This window comes from Drosophila pseudoobscura, chromosome 3 (genome assembly GCF_009870125.1).
Source record: "Drosophila pseudoobscura strain MV-25-SWS-2005 chromosome 3, UCI_Dpse_MV25, whole genome shotgun sequence".
In the NCBI taxonomy this organism is placed as follows: Eukaryota; Metazoa; Arthropoda; class Insecta; order Diptera; family Drosophilidae; genus Drosophila; species Drosophila pseudoobscura.
Genome location: NC_046680.1, coordinates 5,895,266 through 5,919,779, shown reverse-complemented (window position 1 = coordinate 5,919,779; position 24,514 = coordinate 5,895,266). Strand labels below are relative to the sequence as shown.

Sequence of the window (24,514 nt, the reverse complement as noted above, 5' to 3'; positions counted from 1 at the left end):
TTCTGAGATCAATTTTCAAATGAACAACAGCCCCAAAACCCCCAAAAAGGTTCATTCTCTTCGACTCTTCCATGTCCGATATCTCTTCTATTCGTTTTAATGGAAAATCAATCTAAAATTTTCCTCATTAAACTGCCCGTTGTTCGACTAATGAAATCATTAAAATTGTTTAAAAGCAAATTTTGCGTTGGGCAAGCCAGAGGACACAAGTGGGGAGGGGGGCATGCAAAATTTATGTGGCAACTCGAAACTATGTTTTGGCAACACACACGCACACAGAGAGGTACATACATACATGTATACCAGCTAGGGTACACGACCAAAGGACATTGCCTTGAGCCGGGATCGAGACCGAGACCGAGGACGAGGACGGGGACGAGGACGCGGACGAGAGGAAAGCAGACGGACAGACAGCAAAAGTTGCCAGTTGAAGGCAGAGGCAAATCCTTAGCAGAGACACCGAGCAACCCCCTCTGACCAGAAACCACTGCCACCCCTTCCCCCATTCCGCAACTGTCAGCCGCGTGTGCTACTTAAACCCTTGCCCAAAAACTATCCTCGCAGAGGAGAGGAAGAGGACGAGGGGAATGGGGCTTTGGACTTTGGGCTTTGGGTGAGGAAGGGTGGCCAGACATCGAAAACATGATTTTAGTGTTTCCAAATTTGAATTTTAAACAAGTCATAATATAATTTGGCTAAGCAGCAACAGTAACCGGCGAAAACCAGCCGGATAGGCAAAGACCCGTCCCATCCCATGCCTTATCCTTGGGCCAGGCAGGCACTTGGCCCATGTCTGTGTCCACTTGCCGGGCTTTAATCCGGCCAACCATTCCCCGGGATCCGATCCGATTCGAAGCCCCAGTCCCAGCCCATTCGAGGCGGCATCTAGGAAATTAGTTCAAGCAGAAGGCGGCCCGAGCTCATTTTTCTCTCATTTTCCACTGTTTGGCGTTTTTCTTTGCCAGCCAAAATTGTGAAATTCAAATTAGACACAAAGTATCTATGGCCCGCCGAAGGGGTGTGGGTGTGGATGTGTGCGTGCAAACTATCTCACACGAAATATTGTAATTTTCTTGCAACTAAAGACGTAAACGGATATTAGCAGCAAATTAAGCTCCTTCAATCCCCCGCCCTGTTCCCTCACGCTCTATCGTCGTCCTCTCTTCGGCTTATGTACCGCTTTGATATACCTAGAGATGGGAAAAAGTGCGCTAACGATAGCTAACGGTGTGTACTTATACTAGGCTCACTCGCCACTCGCTACGTTAGAGAGATACTTCGAGAGACTTCGTTCGAGACTTCTTAAGACTCTATTTGACTATTTAATCTCGCTAATCGACTAATCGACTAATCGATAGTTGGGAATCAGCACATCTGTCATCACCAGCGGTACCGAGCAGCAGATGGAAACCCCACCAACCCGGGGAGCCACTTCGATTCGGGTTGCGTTGCTGCTGCTGTCGTCTTGGGCTGTGGTCTGCTAAGGGGACGAAGCAAATAGCTTAAATCATACTCCTGTGCTGCTACATTTTAAATATGCTCCTTTGACCCTCTCTTCGACAAGGGGTTGTAAGGAAGTTCACTTGGGTTCAGTCTGTATGTGTGTGTGTGGGTGGGCAGGAGGAGGCGGGCATTTCTAGGTCGTTGTTATCGTCAACTTGGCTGGCAAGCATTTTCCATTCTAATTTCTAATTATTTCCATGCGAGGGTGTGAGTGTGGGAGAGTGTGCACTATATGTGTGTGTGTGTGTGTGTCTGACCAACTAGGTGGGCGGACTGCCCCGGACCCTGCCCCGCCCGGACGTCCACCCTTGTGTCTATCTGTCTGTCTATGCGAATTAATTAAGTGTTTTCGTGCGCGGGCAAAATCCTTTTGCGGTTCAACTCCGCTCTGCTCCGTGCTGTTGTTCTCGATTCGGCCCTGAATATGGGTTGGGCTTAGAACTTTTGAGGTTTAGCCAAGGCGCATACACATATCGTTGGGGTGGGGGAGAAAATCAATTATAAATTAAACATTTATTAAAGAAAGCGCACACATTGCCTGGAGGCAGCCGTAGAAGGCTTACCCTCGCCCCCTCCCCTCCCCACCCCCCCTCTGCTTAACCTTTCTGCATTTGCCTATGCAAATCAGCAGCGGCATAAATAATGCGACATCATTATTTAGGCAGAGGTAAGCCATGGAATATGCGACATGCTCCTCCATGCTCCCTACTCCATATCCGTACTCTCCAGAGAACATTTTTGTCGTCAACTGCCAGCCAGGCTTCGATCCATTCCATCCATCCATCCATCAATTATGTCTGCAGCTGAAGAAACGCTCCATCAGGGCACCGGCCCCGGGCCCGGCCCCGGCCCCGGCTTTGTCTCATTTCGATTGTCTTCAGAGAGAGGGAGAGACAGACTGGGGATCGATCCTCCGCTCCCCTTTTGATTATGCAGGCGGGAAGGGGACATCAAACTCGAAACCCGAATAAATGTGACGGCCTGCATGTATACTATACGACTGTACGACAGTACGACTATAGGACTATAAGACCGCGTATATGTATGTGTATACGACTTGCTTGGAATATGCTGATAGATGCGCCGGGTATAACTGATTTGTGTGTACTCGTACTCGTATATATCTGAATTGGTAATTTGCTATAAAGCGACTTTAATATGGCACGCAGTCCCGCAGCCTCCTTCTCTCTCCCTTTGGAAGACACTTTGCATACTCATCGCCGGGTATCGGGGAATATGTTTCGAATCTGCATGGCTAAGTGGGCAGGGCTGCGGACAGGCCGCTTAAAGATACAAATTTATACGCAGAGTGCAGATGTCTAGCAGCGTCGACTGGTAGGTGCCACATCGGTGGAGATCGGTGGTCATGCATGGAGCACTTCAAACTATCAGACTATCGTCTGAAATATCTGTCAAAATTCACTTTTAAAAATGAAAGAGACAAACGAAAATGTATTTGTATTTTTTTAATTTGTTTTTCGACTCTTTGGATTCATTAGATGACATCGGCGGTATGGGCTGAAGGATGACAGAATCTGGCCGAGATCTGCATGGGAATCATTTCTTTGGCGGCGGGCAATCTCCAGCCGTTTTGCCCTGCCTCTCGAGCTTGGCCATTTCCTTGAAGACTATGCACATGGGCGGAACGTCCAGGCAGTGGCACTCGACTCTGGGCCTGCGACGCGGCTTGGGTCGTCGGCACTCGGAGTAGGCCGGATAGGGGGCCTTCACCTTGACGCAGTCTGTTTTGACGCGTGTGAGTTCGCAGCGCGTGGGATTCCTAACCGGCCGACATCCGGGACTTTCTATCTTTGGGCACGGTCCCTCCGAGGGGCAGGGCTTGTCCTCGACGCACTCGTCCTTCACCTTGCGCTTGCGACGGGCAATGGGCGGCCGCTTCCCCGGCTCGTAGCAGCAGATCTTCTTGGGCTTGATCTGAATGGGGGGGCACTCTACCCAGGTGACCTGGTAGTTGCGCTTGGCCTTGTCCGACTCCTTGTAGAGGCACTCGTCGAAGCGCGGAAAGGCGCCGATGCACTCATTCAGACAGCACTCCGGCGGCAGCTTGATGAGATGGTGGAACTGAAACTTGCTTTTCGCCGGTGCCTTGTCGCTCTTCACGAAGTTTGAGTTGTCGCAGTCCTTGATCTGCGAGCAGGGATCCGCCCCCTCGCACTTCGGCGTCGGCCTGTGGTCCTTCGAGTACAGGCGGTGCTTGTTCAGGACGCCCAGGAACCTGGGCCAATGCTGGGCCCTGGTCCTGCTCCCAACACAGTGCCACACGGACATTTTAGTTGATTTCAAAACAAAACCGGAATATCACGAATTTGTTGAGAAATTTTGAGAAACTTACAACCAAAAAACAACTGAAAATATTCAACCCAAACCGAAACCGAAGTGCCTCCAATGAATTCCTAAGCCAGACTGAATTTCCTAGACGCCGACATTTCTCGAGCCCAGCGCAAAACTTTTGTCGAGGCCTCCTGTATAAGCAAAAAAGTTTTACATTTCCGTCTGATCCAGGTAGTCCTTGATCCTTCAGTTGGGCGCCTAGGCTTGGCCTCGTCTCCATTTCGTCAGTCTCAAACACACTCTCGGCCTAGTCGTACCAAAATTGTCGGTTCTTTTTTGGAAAAAAAACAATCCAATTTTTTATCTTTGGCTGTGGAAAAAATTCAAAACAGAGATCCAAAATGTTCCGGCTTTTGAGGCAACCGATGCAGCAGGTCGCAAAAGGCGGACTAATGTGCTTGCAGCGGGCTACGGCGCTGAGAGCTCCAGTGCGCAGCTTCGGGGATGACGATTGCAAGCCGGACGTCTGTGTGGATAAGCCGGTGGAAACCAGGTGCGGACCCCCATCCCTGCGGAAGCCGTGTGGGATCACGCCGAAAAAGAAGGAGGAGCCGAAGGATCTTCCCAAGCCGCCCAAGCCCTTTAAGTCGATGTGGGATATTGAGGGCTGCCCACCGATTGTCTGCCTGCTTCCTGCCCGATACGACATCAAGTACTATCGAGTATCGGACAAGGAAAAACGCAAGTACCAGGTCACCTGGAACGACTGCCCCCGCATGGTGGTGAAGCCCAGGAAGGTCTGTCTCTACGAGACGATGGTCCGCCCGAAGCCCTGTCGGCGCAAGCGCAAGGTGAATCCCAAGGACGGTGCACCCCCGATGCAGAACCCCATGGAGTGCATCAAGAAGGCGGACAGCAACTGCCGCCGAATTACGATGCCCTGCTGCAAGCCAGCCCGCATTCCGCCCACATGCAAGGCCGCATTCAAGGGGCTGTCCGGCTGCAAGAAGCGAAATGCTCCGTACCCCAGCTTCTCCGAGTGCAAGAAGGGCGATCTGCTTGAACTACCTCCCACCGAGTGCAAATGCCTCGAGTCCTTCGCCATGTGCGAGGCCTGGGCCGTTCTGAGGCGTCGCCTAGCCCTTGGTAAAGGACCTGCTAAGAAGTGCGGGGAGGCCTAACCACTGAGGAGTGTGGCTTGAGACTAGGACAACTTTTTCGAACTATAGCTGAAATAAATACAAACTCAGCCTCATTGACATTTCACTCATTCAGGGCGGAGAGGGGGCTCAAAATCTCAAAAAATGCTGCAATTATTCGGGGCAAATCTGAGCAGGAAACTGCCCCCTCTAGCGGTACTCTCGTGCCGCCTGCTGGCCAAGAGTGCGGGCAGCTGCGGAGGCGACGATGACTCCGCCGCATCAAAGTGCGGCAACTCCAAGGCCAAGGCAGAGCCCAGCTGCAAGCGCAGTCGCAAGAAGGCGCAGTGCTCCAAGCAACCGACACCCTTTCCCAGCTACTCGGAGTGCAAGAGGAAGCCCACCGCCGCGAAGCCAGCCAAAGAATGCGACTGCTGGCAAGTGGATAAGTGAGACCAGGGCACTTGATCTTGGAATAGCTTGTCAAAATTCAAAATCATAACCAAAACCAAAATCCCAAGCACATTTTCGGCCCACATCAAAATGCTGAGGTCGGTACTCAGGCTGCGGCCCAAGATGCAGTCCAACCAACGGAGACAACGCCTCTACGATGTGGCCTTGTGGCGGCATTCTAGCTGCCACCTTCCGGTGGTAAGGCGAGCGAGGAAGCGCCGCATGGAGGACCTGCAGAGGCTGCCAGTACCGACCAGATGCGGAAAACTATCCAGACCGCTCGACATGGAGCCCGTACCGCCATTGCCGGCCATGCCCAACCCGAGGGCCCAACGAGGGGGAATCGGTGCCTCGGATTGGCTGTACAGCGAACAATGGCAGGCTGGGTTCCACGATCTGGTCATCGAGGATAACAAAATGTTCATAGTCCACACTGCTTTTCATTAAATAAACTTTAGAGCACAGCTTTATTGAATATGAGTAGATCTAGTAGTCCTGGAGTCTAAATTCCCAAGAATTTGCTGTAACCTAGAAAACTTTATCGAAATTTCTCATAAGTAAATCAGTTGCAATCCAAGCGGTACGGATTGTTTTTTAGTCTAAATTTTATCGGAATTTTCACATTTTCATATTTGGATTTTAGTATCTAAATTAAAAGCAATCAGAATGCATTCTTCGTGGGCAGCTCTTAGAGCCAAGGTCGTTGGACCTGGCATGGCCACCGGGACGAAAGTGCCGGGATTCGTGAGGGCCATGCACATGTCGGACAACCCTGGGCTGGTGAACCACAGGACTAGGATGCTGAAGAGCCAGCCCCGGGAGACGTCCCAGTCGCAGGCGCTGAACCGTCCAGCCCGATACGATGATACATTCTACAAGCCTGTTTGCTACCGGAAGCGGGTCTACGAGCGGACTTGGCCCGAGTACGAGCTAGAGGAAGAGATCGAAGAGCCCCCAAAGCCGGCCACGGACCGTCGCGACATCGAGGGACTCGACCGGAAGGAGCAGCATCGTCGGACCAATTCTTCGTTGAACCATCCAGGCCAGCAACGATTTGACGATACCAAATACACTCCACGCCGCTGGTCCGAGCAATCCTATCAAGCCACCTGGCAGGAGCCTCAGCAGCCAAAGGCCCCCAAGCGCCACCACAGTCAGCGCCGTGGAGAAGGATGGACCGAGACTCGCAATTGGAGCCGCTAGGAAAGGACTCGCCTAAGAATACGCACAGGCGTACGCTAAGCGATCGCTGAAGAGTTATAGAAAATCCCTTAAATTCCGAAATTAAATCTCTATTAAACAAAAAAAGTTTTGGGTCACGAGAGAAGCGAGTGTGCAGGGGGGCTGTCCTCAGTATATTTATATATATTTTTGACAGTTTCCTGCATCACGTAAGGGATTCTTCAGGCGGGGAGACTTGTGAGAAAATCTTTGTCAAATCTTTGGACAAAAGATCTCTTAAGATCGAAATGATTAGGGAGGTTTCCTATAGCAGACATCTCTACTAAGGGATCTTTCTAAGGCGCCTGTGTTATTCAACCTCTCCCACGTCCGGGCGTGTCGAAATACAAAATTTCGGAAAGCAAAAGACAAGGCCTCATTTGCTTTCGAAAATTTTCGTATTGCTTGGAAACTAGAAAGAATCTCCATTCTGTCTCTGCCTTCACCCCGTCCGGACGAAATCAAAATTGCGTTCCGAAATAAATTTCTCGAAAAAAAAAACAGTAAATTTTTGTTCAAACATTTTCGATTGATAAAAAATTATACAAATCGGCTTTAAACTTGTGCAACCAATTCGACACGGGCTACGACCATGTTTCTCTTAAAGAATACCATGAGGAGGGCGACAACGGTGATGCAGGTCCTGAGCAGGCCGACCCCCGGCTTGTTCTCGGTTTGCAACGCCATTAGGAAAATGGACACACTGTACGGGCGCGAAGGCTGCGAGGATTGCGTGGATAGCTACCCCGTGCTGTCGGTGCGGAAGGACCTCAAGCGGATGGATCCCCCCGACAACACGAGGGTGCCCGAGGCCTGCTGGCAGTCTCTGCGCCGCACCGAGTACAAGTGTCGTACCGATCCGGAGTTCACAGTCGACTCTTTCATCACCGAGAGAATGAAGTGCCTGGCGGACCGGTGTGCCTTTGCCTTTCCCCCCAGGGACCTGAAGTACTACCGGCCTGGCGACAAGCTGCGTCGCAAGTACCAGCGCACTTGGGTCGAGTGTGTGCTGAAGCGTCGCAAGCGTAAGGCCAAGTGCATCCTGAAGCCAATGAACATCAAGCGGCGCAAGCGCAGGAAGCCCAAGTCCTCGACCGTTTGCAAAATGGTTCCCTGCAACGCCGGGGCGCCCAAGCTGGACCTGATGACCTGCACCAAGTCGATGGGCGGGCCGTGCCCGAAAATAACGATGCCCTTCTGCAAGGAGGTACATAGTTCAACCAGGTGCAAGATTGGCGCACGCGGCCCGAGCAAGTGCCGCAAGCGTTTGACCAAGTATCCGAGCTTCTCCGAGTGCTTGATCGATCCCTTGCCGGAGGCGCCACCCACCGAGTGCAACTGCCTTAAGCGACCGTCCATGTGCTCCGTCTGGGAGTACTATCGTCACAGGAAGTCCTAGGCTGTCGATTCTATCGCTGATTAAACAATAGCCCAAACTAGTGCAATTACAGAGCAAACAAACAAAAGTCCATCGTCTTTTTTGTCAGATTCCTTTTGGGACTGAACTTTCCTGGCTCTCATTCCATTTGTCAAAGAATCGTCGTTCGAAGTCCTTTGCTTTTTAAAATTCAATGTTGTAAAATCTACCACCAAAAGGGAACCCACCGGAGCCATGCAGATGAAGCAGTTCAGTCCGCTCTTAAAGCTTCGATCGGTCTACAGACAGGCTCGCTCCATGGCGAGGCTTCCCGATCCGCCATGTGAGTCTGTGCTCTGCTGCTCTACACCCCAGAGGCAGTTTCCATACCAACTGCCTTACGAGAAGCTGATGGCCGTGTACCGTGAGCTGGAGACAAAGTGCAGCGTCCTGCGCGAGGCCCTCCACCAAACCGGCAACAAATGGCAGACCCAGAGGCCCGGCCCCAAGCCGCCGAGTCCGGAGAAGTGCCGCTACCATCAGTGGACCACGGTGGAGTGTCCGCCGGGGAAACTGCGCATGAAGAAGATTCAGCCGCCAGGGTATCGGGCAACCCTTAAAGAGTCTCACCACCGTTACACAGTTTTCCTGTCCAAAGATCTGTCAAAAGGGCTGCGGCAAGGAAACTGTGGACTGGACAGCACTAGGTTCTGTTTTCCGGGGCCAACCAATGAAACATTTCCAAATTGCGTCCGTTGCGGGCCTCGGAAAACAGAATTTTTGCAATCCATGATTCTTTTGAAGAAATAAAGATATTTCGAAGCAACCTTAGAAAATATAGCCAGAACTTGTGTAGCTCCCGTTGGGAGGATCCAGTTGGCATTGACTTTCGATTCACATTCACAGACACATCACATATCAAAGTACATTTTATTTTTTGCTCAAACCGTCTTCCAAATCGCTTGTTCGCATTACTCGTATATAGTTCTTCGCTTTAGTGTTCACAATCGAGACCAAGAAAACGCCGAAAATAGTCATGGCAGGAACCTCTATTTTGGCCTCCATTTGCGCGGGTCGTTTGACAAAATTCTTCGTTAACCAGTCGAAATCCCAGTCGCATCTCATCAGGAGCAAGGCTCAGTGGACTGCCCAGGTGCTGTCCCCGCAGCCGAAGGCCGCTGAGCGATTTGACTACTTGAGGCCCTACGCCGCCTCGCACCAGATCCCGGCATCCCGTAGAATGGCGAAGGCGATGAACTACGATTTTACCTCGACGTGGACCTCATTCATATCCGGCTGCCAGCGATCGCCGATGAAGAAACAGCCCAACGACTTCAGTCCGACGCTGCCGAAGGGTGCATCGGGGGACAAGATGCTGCCGGTCCCGGCCACGGTCCCTGTCCTCGGAGAAATGGCCCCCAAGTTGCAGACTCTCCGGATGTTTGAGCTATTGGAAGCCTCCCGCAAGGGCCTCAGCTTGTTCAAGGCGCCGCCCACACCAAAGCTGCCCCTCCATCTGGGCAAGATGTCGGGGGGAATGGCCCAGATGTCTCCCACTCTGCTCATGGGCAGACAATACGCCATGGGACGCGGCCTGGGCTCCTGCGTCAATAACCAGAGTCTTTGATCGCATCAAAATGACACGTAAATGTTTCTAAATTGACACATAGTGGTCTGTGATGGGTGCAGTCCTGGCCATCTGCCGCCCCATTCAGCTACAGCTAGAACACAACACTACCGCAGGGATATTGTGCTGTGGCCGAGTTGTACTTGATGGTGGCTCCGGTTCTCCATGGCTACTCTCTCAAAACCAAACTATTAAAGTTATTAAAGCTATTAAAGTTAAGTTATTAATGTTTCGGATCAAAAGTAGTCTTTTTTCATTGGAGTATGGGGCAGGCAATGCCGTTTCCTTCCAACTTTTGGCCTAAAATCCCCTAAAAATTCATATAAGCCCACTTAAGTGCCCCTTGAAAGAATCGTACCATGATGCTAATGGGTTCGGCCTGGCAGATGCTCCAAATGATCTCCACTTCCAGCAGATGCTTCCATCGAGTCGCTGAGATCAAAAAAATCAACCCCCTTGACCATCGCAGTTCAATCGATTGCAGATCCAAGCCATTCATGGAGCACATTTGCAGTCGACCCTCCAACGAGTTCTGTGTAGGGAGGAGCATCTCCGCGTTTGTGTGTGACCAATTCAAGAAGATGTCGGGGGTCGAGTCACCGCCACCGAAGTGCCGCACAGAGCTCATGTGGAAAACTCTGCCCAAGTCCTGCAAAAAGTGCGACGACCGCTTCGACGTATTGTTCTACCAGGCGTCGGATAAGTTCCGCCCTTTCCAGCGCACCTGGTGGGAGTGTTGTCCCCGCCTGGTGCCCAAGCTAGTCTGCGGCTGGTCCGATGCCATTCCGCCACAAGTGAAGCGCCGCAAGAACAAGGCGTCTAAGAGCTGTAGCAGCCTAGCGATGCCAAGCTGTAGGGCGCGACTGGTGCCGCCCAAGTGCTCGTCTTGGAGGCCGTGCAAGAAGATCAAATGTCCGTTTCCCAGTTACTCAGAGTGCGTACGCGATGGTCTCATACCGGAGCGTCCACACGAGTGCCGCTGCCTGGAGCGTTACCCGATCTGCTTTGATAATCTGTTCGACAGGAAGCCAAAGAGCATCTATCCGTGCCAGCGATCGTAACCGAAGATGGTGTACACATGTGTCCTGTGAGCTCTGACAGAAGCTGTGCACTCTAGCTGCAGAGATCCTGTCAGAGCCCACGGGACCATCAGAAAACATCAAAGAAATAATCATAAATAGAATGGGGACGAAAGTGAGTTGCTCTTCTTTTTGCCCAACTCCCTGACCCTTTACACCTACGGAGCACTCTCAGACCAATCTGTCTTGTTCCTGCCTGGGAATAGACTTTAGTTTGGACAGTCCATTACACAGTTCCCAAGCTAGAACACATATCGAAATTTCTCTTTTCAAAAATACAAATTCTGTTTAGCTTTCGCCGGCACTATGATCTCTCGTTCGTCCACGATGCTGATATGTGCGCGAATGGCCAATCGCTGCGTCACGCACTGCCTGGCCGCCAAGCCCTCGGAGGCGAGGCTCGAGCTGAGTCGACGATTCAGTCAGGCGTGTCTCTTGTGCCCGGAGAGGGACGCCAAAAAGACGCAATCCCTGTGTGAGATCCGTACGATTGGCACCGTGGAGCCGACTTCCGAAGACGAATTTTTCAGCGAGGACTCGGAGATCGATGCCAGCTCTGCGGCTGAAGGGCTGCATGGACAGGCGCTGGACATGGACAGCAGCGCCAGACTCATGGCAGACAATGATGATCAGTGGGATCAGCTGAAGAAGCTGGCACCAGAAGAAATCAATCAGAACACTTGTCAGGCGGAGGACACTATTAGTGTGAAGACCTTAACTGCTCGCGACAAGGGCGCGTCATCGATTGCGTATCAATCGAGGAAAGGTTACCACGACATCCGTCGAAGAAGGTTTAGCAGAAGATCCAGCGGTAGATTTGGTGAGGATAAGGACTCTACGAGTGCCCCTGGAACCACAGATGACTACGACCATTGCATTAGTCTAGCAGTGGACGATATCCTCGCTGGCTGCCCCGTCTCCGAAGCTGGCTGGTTCCACGAAAGCTGGATCACCAATGAAGCAAACAGTCCATTGGCAGAGGATGAGAGAACGGGTCCAGCGGTGCGGTATAACAATGAGTCATACGATCTAGCCGACTTCACGGACTTCTTGGAATCAATTGAGGAAACAAAGAGCTTCGCAGCGTCCGAAATAGAGGCCTTGTTCAAGGAATATGTGGCCAGCACTAATACTCAATTGGAAGCGGATCGAACTGTCTACGACGAGTGCATGAATCAGGCCGTACAGGCGGCAAATATCTTTAATGATGCAGAGGACCCGGAGTTCAGGGCAAACACACTCTCTCCAAATCTATCTGTCTACAAGGCGTGCATGAGGTGGAAAGTAAGGGGGAAAGGGGGGCTCAGAACGAGGTCCAAAGAGGAGCGGGTTCCGGCACCAACGAATCTATCGGGATCGAAAAAGGGTGCCAACCAGGTCTACCTCGACGAAATGCAGAGCGTGTGGTACCGTGACCGCGTGGCCACATCCACAGACGCATTGAACGCAGACCAGGAGACAGACATGGCCGATGCGTTCAACACTGAGATTGCCAGCAAGATCTTCTTTGACAAAATGCAAAGTATGTGGGACCATAACCGAGCGGATTCCTCCACCTCCACCTCCAGGAAAGACCAGGACTTGGCCAGCACAACCGATGCCGACTCGGACTTTGGCGAGTTCCTTCGCTGCGAGTCCGAGGCTCCAGAGGCCAATAATACCATAAAGCCCTACAGGCCCTTCAAAACCATACAAGTTCCAGCTGATTCGAAGGCCACCCGAAGTAAGATTTCCACAGGACTTGACAAATCTCTGAAGAGTCTGCGCCCTGCAGCGCCAAAGGCACCTGCCAAACCGGGAAAGGGTATTCGGAAACTGCCAGCGGATAAGCTCGCTGTAAGCAAGGGGGACGCCAAGGGGCGCCGCCTCCACACCAACCTAACGGAGACGCAGTCACACACACAAGTGGTTCTTGCCGTTCTGCAGCAGGCCCTTGACGAACTGAAGTCCGGAAAAAGCCGTCTCAAGACCACGATCAAAATTACCAAGCCTGAAAAGTAGTAGACGGAGCAGCTGGGCATTTATTTAATTTGTTTGGATAATCAAAATTATTATATTGAAAAGCAATAATGGAATAATTATTTTAAATATGAGTTACACGCAGATATTGTTTACTGATTTCTATATATTCCACCCTCACCCACCCTCAAGGGGATTGGAGTTGGGTTTCGTAGGAGGAGGGTCGTCCGATTGCACATTCACTTTGCCATCGATGCCAGTGCGGAAAAGCTCATCGCAACGACAGCAAACACACAAAATGCGAACAGCAGACTGCGCATGTTTAAATTTAATTGAACATTTAGCCAAATTAAAATGCATTTTATTACGCAGACTCGGCCGGACTGGACTGACTTTGGCATGGAAATGGCAATGGAAATGGAAATGGAAATGCAAAACAACGCGCGCCCAATCAGCCAGGCGGAGGCAGAGTCAGAGTCAGAGTCAGTTGCAGTTGCAGACAGACTCCCAGATAGATAGAGAGACTGGAGACAGAAGACAAAGTCTCTGGCGGAGTGCAGGCTGTTGGCTCTGACTGGGCCTAGGCACGCAACGGTTATTCGGTTTGCTTGGTTTTGTTGGCTTTGTTGGTGTTGTATTTCGGCTTTGAATTGTTGGCAGTGTTTATGCGAAATTTGGCACAGATTCGCCAGGCAAAGATTCGATCTTGAGGCGGAACTGGGCGAGAGGAGCGACACAGGCACAAGCACACAGGCAAACTGGTTGGCTAACATGCGTTCCAGCAATTGTTTAATAGCCTAATTAAAATTTGCGAGGGAACAGGTTGGTTGGGAAAGTCGGGCATTGGCTCGTATGCAAAAACCATGGCCTGAGCCGTGGCCAGCAGCAGCAGCAGCAGCTGGCATGACTGTCATGCATCACCATCTGTGCTGTGACGTGATGTGACATGACTGCGGTGCAGGACGAGGACGAGGACGAGGACAGGACAGGACCGTGCTGTACTGTCATGCGGGTGGTTTGTCAGCAGCTAATGCTCGACTACTCTCTGCTTTCTGCTCTCCGTCTCTCCATCTCTCACTCTTCCATCTTCCCATCTCCCCATCGCCCTGATTTTTCTCTGTTTTTTCTTATTTCTTGCAATTACATTTGGCTGTTAATTGCATTATGCATATTTATGGAAACACCCCAGCAGCAGCAGCAGCAACAGCCTCCACCTCCTAACTCCTACTGCTACTCCTACTCCTGTCCAGCAGTTGAGTCAGCAGAGGGTACAATGCCGGCTCATTAGCATACATCAGCGCGTTAAGCTCGTCCAGAGTCTGAACGAGTTATGAGCATAACAGGCATAACGCTTGTCAGACAGCGTCAGACCCATCCCCATCCCAATCCACATCCACATCCACGCCCATCCACTGAACAGCAGCCCTGAGTAGCCCTGGCATGGCTTCCCCCTCTAATTTAAATTAAAATGTGAAAAACACTCTCGCCGGACAGGGAAAGGGACTGGGACTGGGACTGGGATAAAAAACAACACAACGAGGGAAAACTGAAAACTGAAAATGTGCATGGAAAATCAAATCTAAAATAGCTGCCGGACATGGCATAATCAAATTGTAGGGCCGAAACACTAGCCAGCACAGCGCAGTAGTGGACGTTTCAGGGAGCAGAGAAAATATGATTCTGTGGCCATGTGAGAGCGGTGCGATGCGGTGAGTAAATTTCAAGATTCCAAATGAAATGTAGTTTTATATTTTTATAGAATTTTCTCGAGTGAGCTGCAATGCCCACAGCTGGGACTATCTCTCGTTTGAAAACCTCTTAAGTTCCGTCGTACTCTCTCCTCTCTTCTAGCTGCTGAGCAAACTCGCCTCCTGGCACACTCTCTTTTCGAGGCACAAGCAAACACCTAAGAAATGTCCAGCTCTCTGCTTGAGGCTCTTTTTTGTTCTTAGGGGTTCCATTCACACTCCTCTCCGAGAAAGGCTGCTGCTGCTGCTGCTGCTGCTGCCCTTGCTGTGCGCCTGTTAAGCTCAGCCATGGATTTCCAGAGAAGAGAGGAAGACAGGCATATACAGGGAAAGAGAGAGAGAGAGTAAGAGAGGCATTCATGCCACCAAATGGCTGCAATAAATAATTGTGCCCACTCTCTCCATCCCTCCCGCACTCCGAAAACGTTGCATGCACAGGCATGAAATATGCCAGAGAAATATCAATAAGAGAGCGGACGAAAACTTTCTAATCGCACTATAATTGCAGGAGAAAAAAGATACAGAAATTAAGAAGAAAAGAGGAAACGTTGGCAACAAAAATGGCCAACAGTAAACTATATGTTTGGCCAGCAACAATGTTGTTGCAATTGAATGTCGTACATCCATAATTCACAATCAAATTTGCATCCATTCGGAATTGAGAGACAAACAGCGACTAATAAGTACACGCCATTAACACCGCCAAGTGCTGGCTGTATTGGGCCATAAGCCAGTGTACGAGTATGTGCCGTGATTAGGCCAGATCGACGGAATACAATTTACGGCAATGACACTCGCACGACACTTTCATAATTAAGTGGGGCCCGCAGCAAGAAGAGTGGAACTGGTTTCTGCATGATCTGCTGATTTGCTGATCTGCAGATGGATGTGCCCTACTACTAGTATATTGCGATCCCGTCTCACATAGATTCAGGGTATCAATGATCGGGCAGGCGAAATGCCAATTAGGCCGAACTTAATTCCGCTCCTGCCCCACCCAATTAAGCGAAAGAGAACGAGAAGGCACAACTCAGGACCCCGCATCGGTGGAATACATATCGTTTAATTGAAATAATTACACATTAAGTGCATTAATTATTTTCACTTGCATGCAAACTGGGGACGACAGCGCCGAGGACAGAGCCGGAGCCGGAGTTGGAGTTGGAGCCAGAGCCAGCCCGAAAGGCGCCTGAGACGAGGCTTCGTGGCTTCGTGGCCTGCGCCTTCTGCCTTTTCGCGTAATTATTAATTTAAACCATTCGACGACTCCGCTGGGTATCGTAGGCTATTACGGCTTGCAACAGCAAACAGCAACAACTTGCAACAACTCGTTTTGTTGCTGCCGTTAGCTTAGGTCATAATTATTAACGCAAAATCATAATTAAAAATGTATTTAGCCAGACTTTGAAATATGTTTTGGACGCGCCCAAAGCCTGTCCGCACTGTCCAGGGCGAGACGCGTGCAAAGGACGATGGTCCGAACGGAGTCAGTGCGGAGCGTGTATAATTAGCTGGAAATAAAGCGTCTAATGTTGGGGGTGTGCTATCGTCTATGCCCCAAGGGGACTGGGATTAGTTGTGGCATGAATTGCAACCCTTGGCATCGATTAGAAGTCACTCCACTTTGCTTGTCGGGCAGCGAGAAACGGAAAAGTGTCTTTGAATGGTTCCAAAATTCAAACTCAGTTTCCATCGAGAACTGTTGATTAGGCGACTCCAAGGCGGGATATATGTATTCTCTTTGGCGACACAAAGTACATAGTCGCGACTGGCTGCCATCAGACGCCCCTCTTTTGACGCTGTTTCCAGTGCTCTATGGCTGCTGTTGTCTCTCTTAAACTAATTAAAACGTACAATACCCAAATTAATTACTAAAACAGGTTAAGTTGGGCGCAATAATAGCCTTCTATCCCCGGTATCCCAGTGTGTGCTGCTGCTGCTGTTGCTGCTGCTGTTCCTGTCGATGAGAATGAGGATGATGTCGCTCCTGCACCTGCACCTGCACCTGCTGTGGCAGTGTCTGTGTCTATGGATGGTGTTGTGGCCCTTAGTGTTTGGCGCTTGAATAATTATTGCAGTCAACTACGGTTCGGTTCAGTTCGGTTCGGATATCAACTGGCTTTCGGGCGCCCTTACAGCACGTCAATTGTTTTATTAGTGGCCCTCGGGCCGAAGTTTGTGCCGTGGACACCGCGGCGTATGTGCGATGTGTGGTGTGTTTTTGGCCGTGCGATGTGTGGTGTGTGGGAGGGGATATCTATGCAAATATAGTGCTGAATATATTTACTAATAACTATTTTACCTTAGCGACATGTGTCGCGCTTACCCACCAACTAAAAGCCACTTTTCCGTCGTGTTGTCCTTTTTGGCCAAAAGTTTTGCCCCGCATTGGCCACGGCGTCCGTTGCTCCTCCTTCTTCTTTTTTGTGACTATTTTTTCTGTGTACTCTGTAGCATCTGTCAGCTGCGGCACTCATAATTTATTGAAGCACATAAATTTCACTTAATTGGCACTGCCAATAATGCAGCAGCAACAACAACCGCCACAAAGGCCACTAACGATGACACAAGCAAACTATTGAAAGGTCCTTTGGCCTCCTTCCCACCCCACACGTATCTCCTTGTCACACACCATCCCACACACTCATGGACATGCACATTAGTTGCAATTAGTCAGCAGACTAATTACTCTCTTTAGACGATGGTCGCTGTTCGTCGTACTATTTTTGCTCTCATTTTGGACGGCACTCGTGTGTATCATATGGGTGTTTGGGGGATACTGGTATCTTTTGACAAATTCAATGCTGTCTTAATGTTCCCCTGCTCCTAAGCTCACCTGAGTCTGAGTCTTTCTTTTAATCCAGTCCTCAGGCTTCTCTCCATCAACTCCATCGTGTGGTCTCTATTTTCTTCCAGTACAGTCGTAACCTTTCTTGCCAACAGTTTTCCTCGTCTTGCTCCAATATCATGTTTCGTTCCTCCCACTCTCTTGAACTCATTAAGCAAACAAAATCGGCCTGCAAACTTGTTCTTGCCATTGTTATTTCTCTTCCTTTATTATTTGTGCCACACCCAACGCAAAAGACGGAAAAATTATGCATTTTTCTTGAGCATTTTCCATGCCATCTGCGGAGTGGCTCTGGCCGCATACTTTATCCTCCTGCCGGTGTCCCCCTCTCCTCCTTCTCCACCCCTCAGAGCTCATAATAAACGAATTAGCGCCTTTGGCTAAATGGAAGTAGAATGCAATTTCATTGCAATTATCGAGTGGAGGAGAGCTCCAGTCTGACCCTCTTGGACCCCGGTCCCAGGTCCCAGGTCCCAGTACCGTATAGCCTCCTTTGCATGGCTTGGCTAAATAAACAACTGACTCAGAGACAGAGCTACAGCCAGAGTTCCTCTGCGACTTGGTCTTCGGCTTGGACTTGGTCTTGGTCTTGGACTTGGCCCCCACAATGAGCACATAAAAAAATTAATGCTCTCTCGCTCGCTTTAAGCCATAAAGGTATGTCGGTCTCTGCCTCATGGCCAATTTCTTTTGGGGCCAAAACGCAATGCTAACAAATAGAAAAATTATCGCAATTGTGGCATCTCTTTTTTATGCCTTTTCGCTTTTCGCTTTCCTCTTTCCTCTGCGGTGGGTTTTTCCTGAAGCCAGAGCGAATGTGCATTTAATTTGTGACGCACTCAAACAAATGCACTGAGAGAAATGGGATTAACGATCGAATGAAGTGTGGATAGTTGTGGCTTCTACAGAGCATACAAGCATTCCCCACAGAATTCCACAATAAAGTGATTGGAGAATGTACAATTTTAAACGATATCCCATAATCCTTGCATTGGGCTGTGTCAGTGTAAGCCGAATTGTCCCGCTGATGCATAAAACATCAACAATGCGAGGCGATGCGATGGCCAAAACCAAAACACAGACCCCGATCCCGACCCCTTCCCCCTGGGTAAGGCCCGCAAAAGAAGCGCAAAATAAATGCCAAAAAACAACAGCAATAACAGCAAGAGGTAACAAGAATAAAAGCAACAAATATTATGCCTTTTGGCAACGTTTTTCATACTCGAACTCGAACTCCACTTTCAGCCGGCAGCGGCAGGCGGCAGCGGCAGGCGGCAGCGGCAGGCAGCAGGCAGCGGCAGGCAGAAACGACGCCACGAACTCATAGTCGGAGTGCGGTACGAGTGCGCTTACAAACATGGTCATAATCACGCGTTAAATTAATGAGTTTAAATGCTATTTTTGGCCTTAACTATTGCAGCCACACACAAGCACACAGACACGTTTAATTGAAGCCAAGCGGAGGCAGCCACAGCCGCAGCCACAGCCACACAACGTCTGTGCCTCAGTTGCAGCCACTCCGATTCCGATTCCGAATCCGACTACGACTACGACTTCAACTGCAACTTGGCCAAGCGACTTCGTCTCTTTTCGCAAATTATGAGAGACTCGACTCGGCAGCCAAGTTCAGGCTCAGTCTCAGGCTCAGGCTCAGGCTCTGACTCGGGCTTTGGGCCAACCGGCTCAGAGCTTGGCTATATTAAATTTATTTTAATGCCAAACTCCAGCTCCAACTGCAGTCCTCGCACATGGCCAGTGGGCATGGATTTTCTCTCCCATGGAGGCCAGACCTGGCCCAAATCGCGTTTCGCTAATTATTAACCCATCTGCCATCCGCTACCCCGCCACCCCCCCTCCATAACCGATCCTCATCGAGTGGTATCCATCGATGGTCTGTGCGGTCAATCCAGATGTGGAAGGAACCGTTTCTGGTGGGAAGGAAGCCATGTGGCATATGGCATGTGGCCTATGACTAAGGAAAGGTCAACAGAGCCTACAATGGGCCTCGGCTTAGGTGTTGCACTGTGATTCACACGAGTATGTGGCATACCGACCAGATAAATATTATATGGGCAACCAGATAAATGATTCAGATGCAGATTGAAAGAGATAGATACAAATGGTAGCCGGCCAGGCGCACTTCAAATTATGAATAATGGCTGCCAATTATTGGCTTGTCATAATACAGTTGTCTAGTCCAGTCCAGTCTAGTCTAGTCTAGTCTATTCTAGTGGGAGAAGTATGGAAGTGGCCAACAGATGGTGCCATGTCGCTGCTGCCACTTCTCATGTCGATTATCACGCAATAGAAAATTTCCTCTAATTTATGATATCGAAAAACTGCAACCCCAAGAGGACGCCTGATCTGGACACGGCCACAACCAGTTCATGTTATTGTCGGCAACATTGTTAATAATTTTTTAATGCCACCATAATTAAGACGAAGGCAATTTGCCATTTTGCAGTCTGTTGTTGCTGTTTTTTTTTTGCCGGCTTTGCGTAAATGAAATGAAATTAAGGCAAGTAGCACGAGGAGGAAGGTGCAAGGGGGATGTCGGGTAGTTAGAGCCAGTCCCAGATGATTATTGGCATTACGTGGACGTGCATAAGTCGTACTTACTCGGCGATACAATTAATTTATACTTAAACACACACACACACACAGACACACAGACACATGCAACAGCACACACCGACAATTTCAATGTTGCATGCAGCTGGTGCGGGTCTCTCTCGCCATCTCGACACACAAATTGCTTGGTAATTTATTTGCAATTAATTTTGAATTAATATCAACGAAATGTCTGCAAAGGAATTTGGGTCTTGTCTCGGGTCTGGGAATACTTTTGGAGTATACAAAAAGGAAAAGCTGAATACAGAATGTAGAAGGGCGCCCGTGGCACAGAAAAAAAGGAATATACGAATATGGAACCTGTAAAAGGATCAAAACATAATATTATAAATATTCTTTCACTTACGGCCTTTCTCATCACGAAAGTTCTGGCAAGTAATTTATCAATTTGTTCACCATTTAAATTACCCTCTCGTGGGGCCTCTCCAGGCCCCCCTTTTGTGGCCGACAATGGGCCGTCTTCATCTTTTGGCTCATTTGCAGTCAATTTAGCACTCACGTGGTTAGTCATAAAAATATCTGCACAGAACATTCATTTAATAAGCAATTATTGTCTGCTCCTCTTTTAAAATCTTTCTGCCGGCCTGCCTGCCTGCCCGCCTGCTGCCTGTTGCTGTTGCACATACGCGTCAAGACTTTCAACTAATTACAAACGATTTACATGCAACACAGCTGGGAGTGCGAGTACGCTAACCAGGGCCACAAAGAACATTGGTAACAAGAACCAGGCCACGGGACGGGGATTGAGACGGGACGGGACGGGACGGGACACGGACACCGGCGCAGAGCAGGCATCGTAGCATGGATAATCCCGCTTAAATATTTGCAACATTTAAAGTAAAATGCAGAAACCGGTTCGGGCAAACGCCACGATCATGATGATGATGACACTGCAGATGCGAGTCCATACTCATACACTCACTCACGCACTCATTCACTCACTCACTCACTCACTCACTCAAACACTCACTCACACACCCACGAGCACAGCTGAACAGGCAAATCAAATCCGCTTGGCACGCACGTAGAACCACCTCCTTCCTCTGGCCAGGCCACAGACTGATTGCCCCAGTCCATTGCGCATGCGTGGCATGTTCGTCTCCAACAGCAGCAGCGGCAGCAGCAACAAGGAGACTCGTAGCCGTACAAGACCAACAGAAGGAGTACAATTTGCGATCAGCTTATAATTAGTAAGACTAAATTAGAGTACAAAACGGGTGGCGGTGGCGGTGGCGGTGGCGGTGTCGGTGGTGCACACCCCGTACTTTCACCGGCCACAGCCAGAGCCGGCCAAAAGGCTTGGCCAACAGCGGCAGCCGCCGACAGCAGACTGTGGCTCATTAGACGCCTATGACTCACACAGCGGGTTGGCAGCTTTCAAGTGCTGCCGCCTTGGCCCCAAAATACTGCTGTACAGCTGCGTAGTCAATGGGTCCGTGCGCCACTCAGTCCCCTCATAATTAGCTGTAATATATCTTTAGAGTCAAGTCAAGTCAGCCTCTCCTTCAACCTACTCTACCTCCTGCTAGAGCCAGTGCTAGTGCTTCTGGTTAGGGTATTCTGGTGGGTATCACAGCTTATTCGTCGAGGGATCTTAGGTACTCGCTTCCTCCATATTCGATTCCCTCCTGCCTAGAAATATCCTCCACTTGGCATCGCACTTCTGCGAGTATCTGCCCATCCAGAAAGTGTATCACTGCCTCCCGCTTAGCACATTAATTTTCCTATGGATTATAGTTGTATCTTTATTTTATTTTATTTTTTCTATGGCCTCTAATTCGATTTTTATTGCACCTGGATTTTCTTGTTTTCCACTGCGCCAATATACAATTTATTTCTCAGTTAGACATATTTCTCCCTCAACCGCTCGTATCCGCTCTCTGTTGTTGTGTGTGTGTGTGTGTGTGTGTGTGCTGATTATTTTGCGCTTATTATTTGTTGCCTTTGGAGCCGTTGGTGCCCGGTTTTGTCTTTATTTTTTTTTTTACTTAATTTTCAATAAATGTTGCGGCTTTGTTGCTGCTTGTCTCCCCGTTGCAGTCGATTACTCATTTGACTGCATGCACACATAAATTGTATGCACTTTTTACTATTTTTTCCTTATTTTTTTGTGTATATTTTGATTGCTTTATTTTTTTATTAATTGCTTTTTACAACAGCTTTGCCAGTGCCTCCAAAGAGGGGGAGTCCGAGTGCGTGCTGCTGTGTCGTGTGAGCTGATTGTGTCATTACTTATAGAGTGGATCGGATCCGATCGGACAGAGACAAAGCGCCCAAAAAAAACCAAACCACAGAATGCCAACGAGGAGATACTTGAGACCAGAAATGGACCTGAATTGATTTGCAGCTAGAATTGGGTCAACAATTTGCAACTGTTGGGATCCCGGGGTTTCACTGAGAATTTGAATGGGAATCGAGAGACCATTGAGACTGCTGCGAGTTCTTTAGATTTTCCAAATATTTCACAACTTTTTGTAAATTTATTCAATTGAAAAGTTTACCATAATATGCCTGTATTGGTTTAGATATCGTAGACACGCTTCTTCGGCCTCTTGCCTCGTCTGCTGATCCCGAATTTGTCAGACCCATAATTTAGGCATTTTTACGAGCAACGACAACAATCGCCCAAAGCCCAAAGACCAAGTCCGAAAGACCAATGCCAGCCAGAAATTAAACCAAAATAAACTTGAAAATAGAAGTCGCCTTGATCAGCAGATCAGAGTCTGTGCTGGAGCTGGAGCTGGAGCTGCAGCAGGCTGATTCGCTGCTTAACTATGTGCCTGCCACAAGGCAACAAGCTGCCGCAACAAAAAAGAACCAACGAAAATACCACGAGAACCAGAGGACATGCGAAATTTTTATTTATTGCTGACAATTGCACAAAAGTTCGGCCCCCCCGTCCCATGTCCCCCGTCTGTCCGTCTTCGATCAGTATTTTTATGGTCATTAAAATTGGGACAAAAATATTTTGACCGAACTCTGGGTCTCAGTTTGTTTCTGGTTTTTGTGTGTGCCCGCTGAGCGATTCTAGAGCACGACTCCAACGGAGAGACGACGGCCCGGGGCAAGAGCTTGAGCTGTGCCCTTGATTGGCGGAGTTGCAACATTCTGCTGGCCTGCTGGCAGATTGAACTGATTAGGCGACTCCAAAGCGGCGTCTAATTAATGATCCGTCGCCCGGGCACTGTGCATGCTAATTAAATGTAAGCGCAACAATGTCGCCTTAGCCGCAGCGGTGGCCGTGCAACACGTGAGTGCACCTATGAGAGAGATATATCCCAAATCTGGGGCAAATCTCGGGAGTACTCTACCAAACAGTTGCTCAATTCGGGAAGGTGGAAATGCAAATTCTCAGCGACTCACCGACTCGGTCTTGATGTTGAGGGTCAGCACATGCGACGAGCTGTTCGACGAGGCCGATGGCGGGGAGCCGGGCGCCACCGCACCGCCGCTGCAGGGCGATTGGGCGGCTGCTGTGGCATGCATCAATGGCGATCGACTGCGGCTGGCAAGCGGACTGGCCTCCCGCAGCGGACTCGCACCAGTGCCGCTCCCGCTCCCGACACCGATGCCGATGCCGATGTCCATGCCGATGCCCATGCCGATGCCCATCTGGGAGTAGGGCGATCCGGGCGACTTGTTGGCATTTGTGGAGCAGTTCGATGGCACTACGGCGGCGGTGGTTGTGCAGCTGGTGTGGGTGCTGGCGGCAGAGGCGGAGGCAGAGCTGGAGGAGGATGAGCTCGAGGAGCACGACGACGATGACGAGGATGAGCTGCTGCTGTTGTTCTTTTTGCTATTGCTATTGCTACTGCTATTGTTGTTGTTGTTGTTGCTTCCAGTGCAAATCAGTGACTGAATTTTGGTATTGTTTTTGTTGTTATTGTTGCTGTTGTTGTTGTTGTTATTGTTGTTGTTGTTGGTTGTACTATTGTTGTTGTTAGCACTTTCCCCAGCACCTGGCATCAAGCTGCCATCGCAAAACTCCCGCTTCACGATATTGTTTGCATTGCTGATGCTGCCGCTGCCACTGCTGCTGCCACCGCCGCTGGTGTTTGAGTTGACACTGCCACCACTGCCACTGGCACTGGCACTGCCACTGCCACCAGGAGTGGCACCGATTGCCGCCTCGCACGGCAACACCGTACCCAGCATCTTGTCTAGCGTCGTTGTGTACTGTGACGTTGTCGATTCAGCGGCGCCGGCAGAGTCCTCGCAGCCCTCGGCCATGTCACTGCTGCACCGCTCGCATCATGGGCGCCACGCCTGCAACAACAAGAAGGTGTCACACGACATAAAAGATGGGGCATAAGCATAAACGTAAAGGTTCTTCTAGACAGAAAGCACACACATATCCCATGGACTACGCCTATCTGCCGCCTGACTGTACTTATTACCCTGTACCCGGTGCTCCTTCAATACATACAGCGACATAATTCATTCAATTGTAATAGATTGCAATTTGAGGGCACTACCCCGCCTCTCTGCTGCCTCCTTTCCCTGGCGCATCGCTCCTGCTGTGCCCCTCATAATTTAGAATTTACATTTATCGAATATATTTCGTGCACTTAAAACCCCCACCAACCGTCGCATTAATTTCATTAATTATCCCTGTTGCACCACACTCACACACACACACACAAAAACAAACAACAAC

General features: G+C 49.8%; 6 protein-coding genes across 9 annotated transcripts in view; 4 read left to right on the top strand and 2 right to left on the bottom strand.

The window, feature by feature from the left end:
* pdm3 (pou domain motif 3) overlaps positions 1-24,514 on the bottom strand; it is a 64,724-nt gene that overhangs the window by 21,021 nt on the left and 19,189 nt on the right. For 3 of the 4 annotated variants that reach the window (XM_033377318.1, XM_033377319.1, XM_002138187.3), the window contains exon 2: positions 23,221-24,123. The exons of the other annotated variant lie outside the window; for it this stretch is intronic. In XM_033377318.1, coding sequence (XP_033233209.1) covers positions 23,221-24,087 — 867 coding nt within the window. In that variant the 5' untranslated portion in view covers positions 24,088-24,123. The remainder of the gene's footprint in view (positions 1-23,220; positions 24,124-24,514) is intronic. 4 annotated transcript variants of the gene reach the window in all.
* Positions 2,957-3,936, bottom strand: LOC4803594 (uncharacterized). The gene has a single exon (XM_001360256.4). It carries the CDS (start codon positions 3,790-3,792, stop codon positions 3,061-3,063), a length of 732 nt encoding a protein of 243 aa, XP_001360293.2. The 5' UTR covers positions 3,793-3,936; the 3' UTR covers positions 2,957-3,060.
* LOC4803591 (uncharacterized) lies at positions 4,074-5,054 on the top strand. The gene has a single exon (XM_001360255.4). It carries the CDS (start codon positions 4,197-4,199, stop codon positions 4,974-4,976), a length of 780 nt encoding a protein of 259 aa, XP_001360292.2. The 5' UTR covers positions 4,074-4,196; the 3' UTR covers positions 4,977-5,054.
* Positions 7,029-8,074, top strand: boly (borrelly). Its single transcript, XM_001360254.4, has one exon. The coding sequence runs from the start codon at positions 7,201-7,203 to the stop codon at positions 8,005-8,007; it is 807 nt and encodes a 268-aa protein (XP_001360291.3). The 5' UTR covers positions 7,029-7,200; the 3' UTR covers positions 8,008-8,074.
* On the top strand, positions 9,916-10,790 carry hubl (hug-bell). Its single transcript, XM_001360253.4, has one exon. The coding sequence runs from the start codon at positions 9,952-9,954 to the stop codon at positions 10,651-10,653; it is 702 nt and encodes a 233-aa protein (XP_001360290.4). The 5' UTR covers positions 9,916-9,951; the 3' UTR covers positions 10,654-10,790.
* spaw (spacewatch) lies at positions 10,874-12,770 on the top strand. Its single transcript, XM_033377321.1, has one exon. It carries the CDS (start codon positions 10,978-10,980, stop codon positions 12,670-12,672), a length of 1,695 nt encoding a protein of 564 aa, XP_033233212.1. The 5' UTR covers positions 10,874-10,977; the 3' UTR covers positions 12,673-12,770.

Bases quoted from the DNA above. Each gene is read 5' to 3' on its own strand.
- LOC4803591 (XM_001360255.4), top strand. From the start codon at position 4,197: ATGTTCCGGCTTTTGAGGCAACCGATGCAGCAGGTCGCAAAAGGCGGA.
- boly (XM_001360254.4), top strand. From the start codon at position 7,201: ATGTTTCTCTTAAAGAATACCATGAGGAGGGCGACAACGGTGATGCAG.
- LOC4803594 (XM_001360256.4), bottom strand. From the start codon at position 3,792: ATGTCCGTGTGGCACTGTGTTGGGAGCAGGACCAGGGCCCAGCATTGG.
- spaw (XM_033377321.1), top strand. From the start codon at position 10,978: ATGATCTCTCGTTCGTCCACGATGCTGATATGTGCGCGAATGGCCAAT.
- hubl (XM_001360253.4), top strand. From the start codon at position 9,952: ATGATGCTAATGGGTTCGGCCTGGCAGATGCTCCAAATGATCTCCACT.